General features: G+C 33.5%; 3 protein-coding genes across 3 annotated transcripts; 2 read left to right on the top strand and 1 right to left on the bottom strand.

The window, feature by feature from the left end:
- Nucleotides 1-2,076: 2,076 nt before the first annotated feature.
- Nucleotides 2,077-3,622, bottom strand: LOC132637840 (PLAT domain-containing protein 3-like). Its single transcript, XM_060354871.1, has 2 exons — nt 3,428-3,622; nt 2,077-2,702 (listed from the first exon to the last, which is right to left on the bottom strand). Exons 1-2 carry the CDS (start codon nt 3,509-3,511, stop codon nt 2,229-2,231), a joined length of 558 nt encoding a protein of 185 aa, XP_060210854.1. The 5' UTR covers nt 3,512-3,622; the 3' UTR covers nt 2,077-2,228.
- Nucleotides 3,623-10,801: 7,179 nt separating this feature from the next.
- LOC132637829 (uncharacterized) lies at nt 10,802-16,034 on the top strand. The gene is made up of 2 exons (XM_060354862.1): nt 10,802-12,442; nt 12,779-16,034. Exons 1-2 carry the CDS (start codon nt 11,839-11,841, stop codon nt 12,811-12,813), a joined length of 639 nt encoding a protein of 212 aa, XP_060210845.1. The 5' UTR covers nt 10,802-11,838; the 3' UTR covers nt 12,814-16,034.
- LOC132614188 (uncharacterized mitochondrial protein AtMg00810-like) lies at nt 14,681-15,472 on the top strand. Its single transcript, XM_060328589.1, has 3 exons — nt 14,681-14,781; nt 14,992-15,184; nt 15,242-15,472. The coding sequence occupies exons 1-3, from the start codon at nt 14,681-14,683 to the stop codon at nt 15,470-15,472; spliced, it is 525 nt and encodes a 174-aa protein (XP_060184572.1).
- Nucleotides 16,035-17,139: the final 1,105 nt, after the last annotated feature.

The raw sequence follows: 17,139 nt of genomic DNA, 5'->3' as shown, positions 1-17,139 counted from the left end.
CCAGCCCAAAATAAGGATATTTGTGCTAATGACCAGGTAGTTATCAACAAAAAAGTTTTATAGGACGGCATTTCGCTCTTCTGAGCTCAAGCAAATATATCTTTGACTACTTACAACTAGTCGCAGGAGGCCCGGGCTTACTCAAGATAGAAAAATAATACTTTCTCCATTTGAATTGATGTGAAGATGTTACTATTTGAGGTGTCAAACAATTTTTCATTGATTATAAAAAAAATTAAACATATTTTGAATCATTAGCTATGGTGACTTATAGTGCTTTTCGTGTAGTTTGAAAATATGTAAATTTTATTTTAAATATTTGAAAAGAAAGGAATACCAGAAACAAATTCATAATATAACTATTAATTGGCAATACTAGAAAAAAGGAAAGAAAGGAATAAAATCAAGCGTGGGAATATAACATATGGGAGGACCATGAACAATTCATAATACAGTTATTTTCTTACCGCATAATTAATTTAATAGCTTGCACACATCTTTTAAAAAAACTAACTCACTCCTAAAGAGTAAAAGGTGTTTTCGCTAAATTACCCTTAATTATATAGTATGTATTTAATATAATTTTTGATTTCGTAAAAATTCACTTAAAAAATAAGAGTAAATTTTAAAGAAATAATTAATAGCTTCTCAATTATATAAAATTAATTACTTTAAACTAAATATAAAAGCGAAAAATACAATATGAATCGGATAGAGACATAAAGATATCCTTAAGTAGTTACACTACACACCAATTGTAAAAGCCCATGTGGGAGTGGGCTTCATAAAATAAATGAAGGCAAAAATGATGGGGGGAAAAAATGTAAGTAGACAAGAATATAAAAATATTTACATATTGTTAACAGGTAAATGCAGTAAACATTTAGTAGCACTTTAATTAAGAGTTCTATAATAAAGCAACTTCTTATGTATAAGGAAACCTCCCATGTTCCTACTTTTTTGTTAGTAATATCTTCCAAATCGGTTACATCTAGTTTCAATACTATAACTTCTTCATCCCTATTAAATGCATATAAAAGGTAAACAAAACATTAATATTTATAAAAATTGTATGATACATATATTTTAAGCATATGCACTAATTGCTTTTTATATCTTATATACATTTAATTGTACCTTTTATAAGTTTTTGTTATATATTGTTTACATTTTATTAAACCTTGTATACTATTCATATACCACATATACTTTTATTATACCTTGTATAATAAATTTTATATACCTCGTATAATTTTGTTATACATTTTATTAAACCTTGTATACATTTCATATACCACGTATACTTTTATTATATTTTGTGTGATAAATTTTTGTACCACGTATAATATTATGTTCTCCAAATAATATTTATATATGCAGTATACATAATATAATAATTTTCTTTCGAATCTGTCGTGAATTTGCTGGATATATTATTTTTTAATAAATATGATTTTTTAAAATATTTTGTAATAATTATTTTAATATAACTCAATCTATTTTTTTATAACCTTAGCCTCGCCCAAATTTTTGAAAACTCTCAACCGCCAATAGGAAAAATAGAAATGAATAAGAAGATGTAGTAACGGTTGAAGGGTGTATAAGAAAGAGAATTGATAAAGATAGGTATTTATCTATTGAAGAAGAGAGATAAATGATATAATAGATATGGGTTTATCCCTTAAAGAAGGGAGATAAATGATAATAAAAATGAGTAAATATTATTGAATCCCTAATTTAGGGGGATTCTTTTTGGTATAATATTTTCCTAAATATATCATAAAGGTATAAAATCTGTTATTGTTAAAAGTTGTGTTATTGATGTACTTAACTCTAAAAGCTTGACTTATGATGTAATTTTCTCAAAATGATTTGCAGGAAAAATACCAATTACAACCACGTGTAAAGATTAAGGAGTTGAAATACCTACTTATAAAATAAGGGACAACTCAACACGTGTCACTTCTTCATTGTGATTTAAACTCTAGTAAATTGACCAATATAGCCCTGTGAGGATAAATTCTTTACAGAATCAGAGACTTAACAAAACATATTACCAATTTAGGGAAGAGAAAGTGAGAGGACAAGTTCTTTATTTTCCAAACTGTCCATTAGGCCCGGACAGTACATAACAGGCCCTAGCCTTCACAAACCATACCAGATCTCACTCAGAAAATAAGAAAAGGAAAACACTGGGCCTTGGCTCATTAAAGCCCAACAAAGTCGAATTAAATTACATCAACAACAGAATAAGATTCAGAATCATAAACAGGCTGTTGCACACCAGACTCAGCCTTCTTCTTACAGTTGTTCCTAACGGCCGTTAACTGATACGGTGAAATATCGGTACCAAGCCACTGGTCCACAGCAAACAACTGTTGGTTACATTGTTTGTGTGCACCAGTAACTGTAACTTCAACGTAGTTACAGTACCATCCGTGATGTGGGCCTGACCCATTAGAAGACAAGTTCATTTTGCATATCGGACCATTCAAACATGGACCACGACCACTAAAGATATCTGTGTTTCCTCTTTCAAAGTAGTCGTAACCTTGGCCCATAAGACCACCCCAAGCCTCTAAGTTCTTGATTCTAAGTCCATAACCATCAGCATCATAGAGAGTTAAACTAATGTTTGAGTCGGTTCCAGCTTTTATTATTGAGCCAGTACGAATGTAAGCTGTGTACACACAATCATCTTCCTGCATTTCCCATTAAATCAGCAATTGCCATGTGAAAAATAAAAATAGAATAACAGAAGGGTATAATAGAATCAGTAGAGGGTGTTATTCATTGTTTTTACCGAATCCGTTTCAATTTATGAGACACTTTTTTGCTTCTCGAGGGTCAATTTGACGAATCTTTAAAGTTACATTGTATTAAATCAACTTAATTTTTTAAGATTAAAACTTAGATATTGAAAAACTATACGATAAGTATATAAGCTACAATTCTTACTTGTCAATATAATGAAAAAATACATTTCAAAATGTGAGTCAAAATTCAAATAGTTTGAATCTCAAGAAAAAAAAAAGTGCCACATAATTAGGACAAAGAGAATCCATAAAATAGAAAATTACCAATAATATATACACATATGTTACTCCTTCAGGATTAACTTGTTTGTGTTACTTTTCTTTTTAGTCTATTTAAAAAAAATGTCTCTTTTCTAATTTGACAACTCTTTAATTTCAACATCGCACATAAAATATTTAAGACCATAAGATTAAAGAATATTTTGATATATTATACATATCTTAGTTTAAGACTACAAGATTGAGTTTTTTACTGTATTTACTTTTTAAAACTCCCTCACAGGTCAAACTAAAACAAACATATTGAAACGAACAAGATATTAGAATTAGATGCATTGCGTCTATTCTAGATCCGCCACTATTATAGGAATAGACAGAGAAGGGTGACATACAGAAGCAGCAATAGAAGAAATGGAGATGGAGAAGAGGATGATCGCAAGATGGAACCAGATTTGGTTAACTTGAGCTACTCTCATGGCACCTTCTCGATCTGTCTAGCTGGTTGTCTCTTTCACTAGAAAATGAGAGGATAAAGGCAAATGATTTGTGATAGTAGTGGAGTGAGTAGGATGATACAATAGGAGTTTATTTATAGATTGGATCAAGTTTCAGAAGGGACCATATTATATTGAGAGTTGCAGGTCAAGATTAGATGGCAATAGGCCTACACGTGAACCACACAGTACTATTAAAGTCGGAGTAGATGAATAAATTATGTAATGTATGAATTCGACGTGCACAGCGTGTAAATGATCTCGAGACGCTGTTCTCGTTATAATTTCAGCAACTTGTCTCTAGGTTTTATTCACACGTGTCATTATACTCCATGTATTCAATTTTAACTATCGTTTTAGCTTTAATTTTTTTTTCAAAATAATTGTTACTTTAGGAATTTAACATTAAAGTTGAGAATTACTTTTAACTATATCCTTAATATTAAAAAAAATACGCACAATCTACCTTTATTAAATAAGGATAATCCTAAATAGGAAGATTTGGAGGTTGATGATTAAGATGGAAAGTTAGTAGATAGTTGGATTTTGTCACACTTTGTGTGGGAGAGGCTGCGGGCTAGTCTCCTCAGCTCTTCTTCTCCTTTTTTTTAGTAATATTATTTAGGTCTCGCTTGATTTCTTAGTCATCTGTTGCTTCATTTGTTTTGTATCTTGAGCTTTCTTATTTTCCTGACAATCCTGCATCGACTATGTTTCTTTTGAGTCGAGAGCCTATTGGAAACAACCTCTTTGCCTCACAAAGGTAAGATAAGGTCTGCGTACATCTTGTACTCTACAGACCACATTTGTGAGATTACACTGGATATATTGTTGTTGATAAATTAGTAAACTACATCATGTATTTTTTCAATGACGTGAAAAGAGCTACTATAACAGTTAAAATGGAAGGAAGAAATATCCTACAAGATCTTAAGCATTGAATCTTATATTTACGAAAATAAACAAGTCATCATCGTGGTGGGGTTGTGGCAGCTCTGTGTATTATATCTAATACTCCATTTATTTTGTTTGTAAAATCCACTCAATTAGTTGCCAACGAATAATTAGAAAAGTTACCAATTATAAACTTAATCAAAATAAAAATCTATATAGTTTCAGATTTTCCAATTAGTTTATGTTCGACGAAACTTTAAATAAAAAGAACGTGACATTTAATTTAAGAGGAATAGACATTTTAGTGCCACCAATTCAACACGCATATGGTAGGTACTATCATATACAAAATTGAACGCACCATTGCTAATAATTAAAGTAGTTGCAGTCTGGATGCAATTATGCAATGGGATGCTCCTTTCGGTTCAAAATAAGCATATTTTGGTTCAAAATAAATGTCCACTTACATAATTAAGAAGAAATTAATCTTATTTTTTAAATTTATTCTTATTTACTCAAGACAATAAATAATCAAAAGTCTTATTAATTAAGAATAATTTAATCAAAACACCTAGAATAATTTTGTCAAAACACCTACCTTTTCAATAGACAATTTAGAACCCACGGGAGTGTTATTTTATCTCATTATAGTTTCAATTTTCAATAAGCTTATAAGGACTTTTGGACATTTTAAAACCTATTTTTGTAAAACTTAAGCACATTGGCTAAAAACTGAAATGTGAAGGGAAGATCAGCTAACAATAAATCTTAAACATTTTAAAGTTTATTTTTTCAATATATTTACATGAGAAGACACTATTAAAAAATCATCATTTTCCCATTGATTTTCCACCGAAAGTTTTTCAGTGGCTATTTCCCATTGATTGTCGGTAGGAAAAATCTAAATAGTAGAGTTCTCACACAAAAAAATTAGGAAGTTTCCCAGCGTTTCAATGAGAACTTGTTTCCCACCATGCGCTTTCCCAGTGAGATCGTTCGGTGAGAATGAAGTAGAAAAATCATATTTTATAGCATAAATTTCTCACTGAATGTCACCGGCAAGACTCTATTTTCTAGTATTGAGAATTGTAGCTTATACTGTCAAAATATCCAATCACAGTTTAATTATTCATCTGTATTTTCTCTTAACGGTTGAGTTTTATTACTTTTCATGTATCTTTTGATGAATTTTTAAGCTCTTTAATTTGTCGTGTCAAGTTTTTTTTTTTTTTTTTTTGGTGGATTTGGAGGCAGTCTTCTTCTACTATATTTCTTAAAATCCCGTTTACATACCATAGTCAACAACGGTAAAGATTCTTCGTCAATCTTAATTTATGAGCAAACGACAATTGAAAGTCGACAATTGAAAGTGGTAGGAAAGACAGGAGGTGAAATAAGACATGTATGATAATAAAAGAGTTGCTAAATTGCCACACTAATTTGACCAAAATTTGGTCATATTTATGTAAAAACTACCATAACTTTTATTATACAATTTTAAGTTAAGATAAGCTTTGAGAAGAAAAGATAGAAATGATATTAAGTAAGCATAAATTATTAAATTTAACCTAAATAATCATATAATTTCACCTTATTTGGGCCGGCCAAAGTAGCGTGGTCAAAAGACCTTTCCGTGATAATAATTGATAGAAGTTTGAAGCGCAAGGGTCCGTCTTGACTATGTCGTAATGATAAGTGACCAAGCAAAGAAAGTTGTTGGATTTACTACTAATTGTGGAATCGGTTGATTGTAGTTTACAATTTAGTAATTGCAGTTCATTCTTGTTTTCAAATTATATGATTTGTATATTTTGGTTACTCATTTTAGTTGGATACTGCGATTCTCCTTAGTGAGTCTCCATATTTTTTCTTTTTCTCTTATTTTTCCCCTTAATTTCTCAATTGCTGTTAACATTTATCTTATTTTAGTTATGTCCGTCGCTTTTTATATTTAGTAAGTTGACAATTCAAATATCATAAACGTCAAGTTTATAATCACAAAATTCAAAGAATATTTTATTACATTATACACATTTTTAATTTAGAACCACAAGATTTGAAAGTCTATGTTTATTTCTTAAACTCCGTGTCTAGTAAAACGTAGACACTTAAATTGAGACAGAGGGAGTATATGTCAAATGAAGGAAATGAAAGGACAATTGAGACACTGCGTACACGTGAGGACTTAAAAAGTAAACACACAAGAGGTAGTATTGATGTTAAACTTCTGAAATGTACACATGTTAGTCCCGGCTTAGAGTACAATTTTAGTTGTTTTTTGTACAACTTATTGTTGCTGTTTTCATCCACCTTGGGTGTTTACTGTTAAATAAATAAAATTGTCTTATTTTGGTTATGTCCGCCTCTTTTTATATCTGGTAATTGACAATTCAAATATCCTATATGTCAAGTTTATAATCACAAGATTTAAAGGATATTTTATTATATTATACACATTTTTAATTTAGAACGACAAGATTTTAAAGTCTATCTTTATTTTTTAAACTCCGTGTCCAGTCAAATGTAGACACTTAAATTGAGACAGAGGGAGTATAGGCCAAATGAAGGAAATGAAAGGACAATTAAAACACTGTGGACCCGTAGGGACTTAAAAAGTAAACACTGTTGACACCTAATTTTGGCTCGACGTGCTTAAAATTAACGTTTTGGGGGGCCCTGATTCGTTAAAAAGCACGAAATACATTTTTTACACATTTTTACATTTTTTTTTTCAACAATTTATTGATGATTATCCTTATTTTAGGAATTTTCTCAATTTATTGTCATTTTTTCAAGAATCATTATTTTGCACATGTACAGCGTAATACTATCATTTTTTGTGCAATTAATAATTATTTTTTAATTTTATAGCAATACATTTTCATATCATAGATATTAGTGTTTATATTTTATACTTGCGTTATTATTTATACATGTATTAATTAACTATATTTTAGTACAGTCTGACAGTGCAGAGCAATTAATTTATAAACGCGGAGCGAAATTCAATCAAATCAAGGTCTCGTCATTTTTTGTTAAAAGTGAACATTTTGAGGTAATGAGTTAGGTTTTGATTAGTTAAAATAAATAAGGGGACAAGGGGGTATGGCTCCACATTTGTTTTGGACTTTATGTTATAAAATAAGGGGAGGAGTTTAATTTTAGGGGGAATCCTACACATATTTGCACAAGACACAAGCACATTTTTCAGATTTTTTTCTCTCCCCTAAACCCTAAGCATTTTTCTTTCCCCACCCCCCACTTCCAACAGCCGCCACACCACGCCGGAGCTCGGAGCTCCGGCGACGCACCCAACTACACCACCATCTTCCTCCCATCGCACAACCCCACTTCGTCTCCCTCTCTCTCTCCATTAACGCCGACCACCACCCCACTGCCAGTGACGCCCCAAACACCACGCCGCCCTTCCCCCATTTTTCCCTTTGCTCTTCCCATCGCCACCGCTCCGCCAACCACCGCGAAACCACTATAACCCCTACAAACAGAAAACACAATTTCCTCTCTTTTCCCCTTTCTCCATCGCTGCAACCAGCGATCTCCACTGCCGATAAACTCCCACCAGAGCTCCGACGAGCTCCACAACCACCATACCACCGCTGCCCACCACCAAAAAAAAAAACATCCTTTTCTCCGTCAAGACCACCAGCTGTGAACTCCCCGCTTCATCTTCTTCGCTGCTCCGGCGAGGAGCTTCAAACTCCGGTGAACCGGAGCAGCCAGCGAGCAACCGCACCACCCTTCACCATGTTTTTTTTTGCTCTTCTCCTCCGTTCTCTGACCACCACCCAGTACCACCAAACGCCACCACACCTCCACATGACCTTCCCTCTAGTCGCTACCTCCTCACTATTCTACTCTTTCTTTTCACAAACTCAATCTCTCTTTCTTTTCCATTGCTTATTCGAATTCAGCTGTTGTTTTGAAGCCTAGCATTTGCATTTGCTTGTTTGGTTTCAGATTTAAATCTGTCTTCAATGCTTTTTTTATTTTTTATTTTTATTCTAACACGTATTAATGGCACGGATTTTTAGGTTAAGTTAATGTCTAGTATATACCATTAGGCCTCTGCTGCACTCTGTTTGGCACAGGCTTGTCTTTTACTCTGCTTTGCTGGAAAGGATATTTCTTCTCAGTGGGTATCTTGCTCGGAGATTAAGGCTATAAATTCAAGAATGTTGACTTGTATAGCATGTTCAAAACAGCTCAATACTGGATCTCTACGTGGCCGATGAAGAAATTTCCGTCGATTTCCAAGGCCTTCCATGTACAAAGACGGGTTTTTATTTTAAGTTTATTCATTATTTCTTTAATTCATCCGATAGTTATTTATTTTCTTACTAACATTTTTATTAAGTCTCACGCAGGTATCCGGAGTTACTTTTTGAAGATGACACTCAAAAGAAGTTCAAATAGCTTCTTAAATTCTTTGTTTATATTTTCTTTTACATTCTTAAATTATGCAAGCATAAAATATAGTGAAACTTTACTTTTTAGGGTGTAGGTTGGTTGTATTTATTTATGATCTGCTTAGGTGATTTAAATTTTATGTGTTTTAGACAAATTAATTTTAGGCAGTTGTTATTTTTGTAGCTAATATTCTTATAGTTATCATGTTTCGCTAGAGTTTTAATTCAATAGTTTAGCACACTTAAGTGAATAAATAGGGTGATTTGCCTCAATATTTAGGCTTTAGAATGTACTCTCATAATTAATTGATCAGACGTACATACTTAACTAGTTAAATTAGTTAACTCATTTCGAGTGCAAAATAATTTCATGTCCATTTTCTTTTTATACCTTTGTCACATACCCAAGTTTCTAAGTTGCACATAACCTTTTTAAAAAAAAAATTATTATATCACATATGTAAAAAATACATATTGCACGATTATTTATGTGAATAGTCATATTAGTTATTCTTTAGTCTAAATTCTACTAATTTTTGTAAGTAATAATCAAACCTTTTACACATCCCTCGAATAGTTAAATTGGTCCAGCCGGGAACCACATTTGTGGATTCTGAAGGATGCCTAACACCTTCCCTTCGGAATAATTTGAACCCTTACCTAGAATCTCACTTATTTTCGTAGACCATGTTAAGCTGCATATATTAATAATTTATAGGTACCCTAGTATACCTTAAATGCTAGGTGGCGACTCTGTACATAATTAATTATTTCAGAGCTCCATAAGTTGTGCTTTGTTTAGCCCTTTGGTAAAAATGGGGTGCAACAAACACACAAGAGGTAGAATTAATGTTCAACTTCTGAAATGTACACATGTTATTCCCTGCTTAAAGTACAATTTCAGTTGCTTTTTGTACAACTTGTTATTGTTGTGTTCGTTCACCTTGGACGTTTATATATAATAAGAAAAATATAAAATATAAAAATAGACATATATTTTTAGTAATATGGAACGAACAGAGTACTTCATTTATTAATTCTTAAAGAACGTGAAAGTCAAGTATAGTAATATGGCCAAGTAATATGGGACGAAGGGAGTACTTCATTTATTAAATTTTAAAGAACGTGAAAAGTCAAGTAATGTGGCCAAGTAATATGGGACGGAGGGAGTACTTTATTTATTAATTCTTAAAGAACGTGAAAAGTCAAAAGTGAACAAGTAAAAGTGCACGAAGGAAATAAATATGTCTCGGAGAATTAAAATTGAAGTGCATATATGTATACATTAGAAGAGAATAAATATTCAGCAAGAATGTGAAAAGTCAAAAGTGAACAAGTAAAAGTGCATGGAGGAAATAAATATGTGTCAGAGAATTAAAATTGACGTGCATACGTATATACATGAGAAGAGAATAAATATTCAGTACTGTGACATATGTCCACGTGAGATTTATTAATTCTTAAAGAACGTGAAAAGTCACAAGTGAACAAGTAAAAGTGCACGGAAGAAATAAATTTGTGTAGGAGAATTAAAATTGAACTGCATACGTCTATACATGAGAAGAGAATAAATATTCAGCAAGAACATGAAAAGTCAAAAGTGAAGAAGTAAAAGTGCACGGAGAAAATAAATGTGTCGGCAAATTAAAATTGAAGTGCATACATCTATACATGAGAATGAAATAAATATTAAGTACTATGACATATGTCCACGTGGGATAAAAAAATAGTTGGTTAAAGTGTACAAGTTATATAGCTTTTGCTACAAGCATTCATTACGTGTACAATTTATAAAACTTTTGGTACAAGCAGTCAATGTTGAATTGGTCCCTCTTCCACACTTATATATAATATAAATGTAGTCGGTTATTGGGCCCATTTATGTATTGGGCCTATTTGTTTATTGGTCCAGATTCCACATAGGAGATCCAACCCACACTTGTAAAACACTTACATTCATTCATTCTTTCATCTAATCAGTGCAATTTGTCTCTCCCTAGAATTTACTTTGCTCTCTATACAAACTTGTTTCTTTTCCAAATTTCTCATGAATTCTCAGTGTAAATTTCGCAAATTAACATGGTATCAAAGAAGACGATCTTGATGGATCCTGTGTTCTAATTTTCATTGATCCTGTCATCACTTTTTTCCTTCTTTTGAAGTTGTAAATTTGGGATTTGTTGTTATTTGATCAATTCTAGGGTTTGTGTGCAATTCTTCGTTGTTTGATCAACAATTAAGGTTCCGGCGAGTTCGTTTTAGAATCTAGGGTTCTGATGAGCAATTTGCACAGTTAATTTCAAGGCCGCCTCCTTTCGGTTGCGAAGATGATGGTAACAGTAGTTTTCCCTTTTTTTCTTTGGTATATCCCTCTAGTGTGAGTATATCTAGGTTGGTGCAACAATTCTTTTTTGATTCTTGTCCATTGCAAATATTTTGAGTGTTTTTTGTCGCAAATATGACGGTCAATAGTGAATTTACTAATGCTATTCCAAAATCATCTTCAATTGGGACTCTACCTGTATCTTCCAGTATGACTAATCGCATTGCTTTTGATGATTATACGCATCCTTGTCATACTCTGTATGCGCATCCATCCGATGTTTTGGGGGCATCCATTCCATTTGATGGAACTTGTTATGGAAGTTGGCGAAGAACCATTCTGACTGCTTTGTCCGTTCGTAAGAAGCTGGATTTCATTGATGGCACCACAACTAAACCTCCTGAAACTTCTCCACTTGCTAGACAATGGCAAAGGTGTAATGATCTTGTGGTTTCCTGGTTGACTAATTCCCTTACCAAAGATATAGCTAAAAGTGTGGAGTATTCAGCTCATGCTAGGGAAATTTGGGTTGAATTGGAAGAGAGGTATGGCAAGGCTGACGGGGCTGGGATGCGATTGCCTCTATATTTGCTAATCACCTCACAGTTTGTACTTGTAGTGGTAATAAGAAGGAGGTGGATGAGCATAAGGTATATCAGTTCCTCATGGGACTTAACGGCACATATATTCAAGTTAGAAGTAACATTTTTATGATGAAGCCTCTTCCTTCCATTAGTATTGTATATGGTATTCTTCTGGCTGATGAAAAGCAAAGGCATCTATCATCCACTTCTCATTTGTCTACCAATTCATCCTCTTTCCATGCTAGGACATCCAAGCAACAATATTATCCTCCCAAAGTTAACTTTGACCCTCATAAATCATCTCTCTACTATAAATGTTGTAAAAGATCATTGCATGTCATGGAAAAATGTCATAGACTACATGATTATCCATCCAACTTCAAGTTCACCAAAAATGTTCCACATACAAAAACTGTTGCTCATGTTGAGCTTGAAAATCTTAGTTCTCATGATATATCAATTTTGGATACTGGTCTAAATTACAACATAGGTGCTAACAACAATATTTCTGAGTCTCAACCACATATGATTCCTTATCATTCAAACTTCTCTCTTCAAGCTCCAATTCCTGATCTGAGCATGGAACAATCTTGTCAACTAATCTTTTTGTTGCAAAGGAGTCAAATGACTGATTCTCCTTCAAACCAACCTGCTTCACACCTCATGGCTTCAGCCAATTTTGCTGGTAAGATGCTGCCTGAGCACAGTAACTTCAAAATCTGTTTGCTTACTAAGATAGATAGAACAATATGGATCATAGATTCTGAAGCATCTGATCACATGAATCTAATATTTCCCTTCTTTTTAATGTGAAAACTCTTCTTATTCCTTGCCTTGTCTCACTCCCTAATGGATACAAAGTCAGGTTTCTCACATTGTTTTTTTGACTTTGTTCCCTGATTTGGTACTCCATAATGTACTTTATGTTCCCAGTTTCCAATTCAATCTCATATTTGTTTATCAACTGGTAAAGCCCGATGGTAACATTGTTCAATTCACAAACACTGGTTGTACTTTACAGGGCCCTTCACTGAAGAAGCCAGTGGCTCTTGGTAACTCTGAGAGTGGCCTTTACAAGCTATTCCATTCTGCTGCTATTCCAAGTTTGTCTAATATTTCATCTAGTTCTTTGTCATGTAATTCATCTGTTCCATTTGCTTCCTCACCAAATGTTCGTTCACATTCTTCTGCCGATGATTCTGTTGATGTTTCCACTGTCAATATTGATCCATCTGTGTGTCAAATAAATAAAAATGATATTTTGTGGCATTATAGACTCGGGCATGTTCCTTTCTCTAAAATGAGAACTATTTCTCCTATTGGTTCCAAATTATCTTCTAAACAATCCTTTACTTGTCTAATTTGTCCTTTAGCAAAACAAACCAGGATGCCATTCCCTGATAATTCTATTCAGACCATTACCTAATTTCAACTTATTCATATTGACACTTGGGGACCCTATCATGATCCTACTTATAATGGAGCCAAATACTTCCTCACCATAGTTGATGACTACACTAGGGCTACCTGGACTCACTTATTAGGGGCCAAAGTCAATGCTTTTGACATTTTGAAAGCTTTTCTTGCCTTGATAGAAACTCAGTTCAATACTAAAGTCCAAATTGTGAGGAGTGACAATTCCCTGGAGCTTGGCTCTAGTTCTTCTGGGTCCAAGTTTTTTTTTTTTTTTTTTCTAATAAAGGGATTGTGCACTAAACCTCATGTCCTTATACTCCACAACAAAATTAGGTGGTAGAAAGGAAACATAGACATTTACTTGCAACTGCTAAAGCTTTGTTATTTCAATCTAGCCTTCCTATCAAATTTTGGGGTGATTGTCTCTTAACTACCACTTATCTTATCAATAGGTTTCCCTTTCTTTTGTTGTATAACAAGAGCCCTTATAAGATCTTATATGGGAATTCTCCTGCATATGTTCATTTAAGGGCATTTGGCTGCCTTTGTTACTACACTGTTCCTTCTTCTCATAGAGATAAGTTTCTTCCTAGAGCATTACAATGTATGTCTATAGGCTATCCTTTTGCCAAGAAAAGATAAAAGTTACATAATCTAGCTTCTCAGTCCTGTTTTGTTTCTAGGAATGTGGTATTTCATGAAACTATATTTCCTTTCTTTCATTCTTCCAAGTCCGCCGCTTCTATATCTCCCTTTCCCTTTTCCAGTTTCTATGATGATTCTCAAACTGTTCCCTTTTCTGTGTTTGATTCTCCCTCCACTTCCTCTTTTACTGTCTCATCTGTTTCTGATATTTCCATAACTTCCCTTACTCCTCAAACTCACTCATCTTCCCCTACACCTTAACCACTAGCCCTTGCACCTCAAACTCACTCATCTTCCCCTACACCTCAACCACTAACATCAACTGATAATACCCAGTCTTGCCCACCTCAACCACCTGTTCCCACTAGGCAATCTTCCGGGCCTCACAAACCACCTTACTATCTTCAAGACTACATCTGTCAATCCTCTATTCCAAGCTCCAGCTCTACCTTATGTTCTTCTATGTTAGCTAAACAAGCTCTTTTTGAACCTTACACTTATTCTCAAGTAGCACCTATTCCTGAATAGTAAGATGCTATGAGGCAGGAATTTGATGCTCTAGAGGCTAACAATACCTGGTCCATTGTTGAATTACTCCCTGAGAAGAAACCTATTGGGTGCAAGTGGGTTTACAAGATCAAATATAGAGTTGATGGCAGTTTAGAGAAGTACAAAGCAAGATTAGTGGTTAGGGGGAACACTCAAGTTGAAGGAATTGACTTTCATGAGACCTTTTCACCTGTTGTCAAGATGTCCACAATAAAACCTTTGATAGCAGTTGCTGTTAAAAAGCATTGGTAACTGTTTCAACTAGATGTGAACAACCCTTTTTCTCCATGGTGATTTAGATGAAGAAGTGTTCATGGAGCTTCCACCTGGACTTTCTGTTCATGTTTCCTCTGTCCCTTTGGTTTGTAAACTTCAGAAATCCCTGTATGGTTTAAGGCAAGCTTCTAGGCAGTGGTATGCAAAGTTGTCTCAAGCTTTACATTCTAGAGGATCGCAACACTCTTTAAATGACTATTCTCTTTACTAGAGGTTCTGGGGATTCTCTAGTCATATTAGTTGTGTATGTAGATGATATTGTCTTGACTGGGACTGATTTGGAAGAAATTAATGCTCTCAAGTCTTTTTTCATGAGCAGTTTAGGATAAAGGATTTGGGATTACTTAGGTATTTTCTTGGAATTGAAGTTTTGTGTTCTCCTAATGGGGTTTTGCTTCACCAAAGTAAGTTTGTCGGTGATTTACTCAAAAAGTTTCAGCCTGAGGTTTGTTCTCCTGTAATTTTCCCACTTGAGTTGAATGAAAAGTTGAAATCTGGTGTTGGGGATCCTTTGCCCAAGCCTGATGTGTATAGAAGTTTGGTTGGTAAGTTGAACTTCTTAACTCATAAAAGACCAGATCTCTCATTTGTTGTCTAGGATCTCAGCCACTTCATGCAACATCCTTTTGTCCCTCATATGAGAGCTGCAATTCATCTGCTCAGATATTTAAGGGGCACTTCTGGTCTTGGTTTGTTCTTTAATAATTCTGCTGATCTTTCCCTTAAAGTCTACTGTGGTAGTGATTGGGCATCTTGCCCTGACAGTAAGAGGTCCATTACCTGCTTCTGTGTGTTGTTTGGTGGTAGTTTTGATCAGTTGGAAGGCTAAGAAACATCTTGTGATCTCCTGGTCTTCTGCTTAATCAGAATACAGATCTTTGAGCAAAGCTATAGGTGAAATTACTTGGTTGTCTAGATTGTTAACTGATTTTGGTTTTCCTCCATTCATTTTGCAAAGAATCCAGTCTTTCATGACCGTACAAAGTACATTGAACTTGATTGTTATTTTGTTCGCACAAAGCTTCAAGCTGGGTTGATAAGTCTTCATCACACCTCCAGTGCTATTCAATTAGCTGACATTTTCACCAAGATTTTCCACGGCACTGTTCATCATTCACTTCTGTGAATAGCTGACATTTTCACCAAGATTTTCCACGGCACTGTTCATCGTTCACTTCTTGCCGAGTTGGATGTTTTAAGGGGGGGGGGGGGGGGGGGGGGGGTTGGATTTACTACTAATTGTGGAATTGGTTAATTGTAGTTTACAATTTAGTAGTTGCAGTTCATTCCTGTTTTGTAATTATATAAAGTAGATCCGGCCCACACTTGTAAAACACTTACACACGTTCATTCTTTCATCTAATCAATACAATTTTTCTCCGTCTAGAATTTACTTTGCTCTCTATACGAACTTGTTTCTTTTCCAAATTTCTCATCAATTCTCAATGTAAATTCCGCAAATTAACGAAAGTCGAGGACATTGTCCAATATTTTGCTTAAATAGAGTACAATAAAATTTAACCCCCCCCGCCCCTTCTTTTTTTTAATCAAATGCGATAATAGGTATGAAAATTGGATAAGGAAAAAGAAACATTATTATGTAAGCGTAACACTTTCTCCAATTTAAAATAAAAAGTCATAAAACAACACAAATTTTATGAATTAATCCCAAATCACCTACTCAATATATTGATAAGCATAGCTTTTATAGCTACTTTATTTGCCTGATCATTTAAACCATAAGTAAATTAACACATTTATAGAATAATCATATCAAATGTGAATGCAATAAAATAACAATACTAGTAAAATAATGTTAAAATATCAAAAGAGTGCAAATTATTTATGAGAAGAAGAGGGTACAATAATTTCATCATTTCAAGAAAAATATAGGTCCCATGCAAGCTCGCCTGTTTCGCTTTCTTAAGTCAAACAAATAGGAGTATATCTTTGACACATTCGTATGATATTTTTTGTGTCTATATGTTTTGGCTGTTTCAATAATGTAATAATAGTATCTTATACTCCCTCCGTCCCATTTTAAGTATTTTACTTTTCATTATGATATGTCTCAAAAGAAGTGTCTCTTTTTATATTTAATAAGTTTTCTAATTCCAACTTCTTACATTGCAAGTTTAATACCACCAGATTTAAAGGACTACACCTATGTTTAATTTAAAACCATAAGATTCTAAAGTTTCCCTTTATTTCTTAAATTTTGTGTCCAGTCAAACTAAGACACTTAAAATGAAACGGAGGGAGTAGTAGTAGAACTTTTTTTTTTTTTTTTTTTTTTTTTAAATTGAAGTCTTGTTATCAATTCAAATTTTAAAGTTTAACAAGAACTTTCTCTGTATTAGACTAACATTTCAGCTATTATCATAGGAGTAATATTTATTTTGTCATCACTGATATAATTAGTATATGTTAAAATTAAATTTCAAGTTTTGTAATGATGGAGAAAGTACTTTTTTGATGTTAAAGAAGAAATATATT

The sequence above is a fragment of the Lycium barbarum genome, chromosome 1 (genome assembly GCF_019175385.1).
Source record: "Lycium barbarum isolate Lr01 chromosome 1, ASM1917538v2, whole genome shotgun sequence".
NCBI lineage: Eukaryota > Viridiplantae > Streptophyta > Magnoliopsida > Solanales > Solanaceae > Lycium > Lycium barbarum.
Note: the sequence above shows the minus strand (reverse complement) of the source record. Positions and strands in the feature narration are given on the sequence as shown.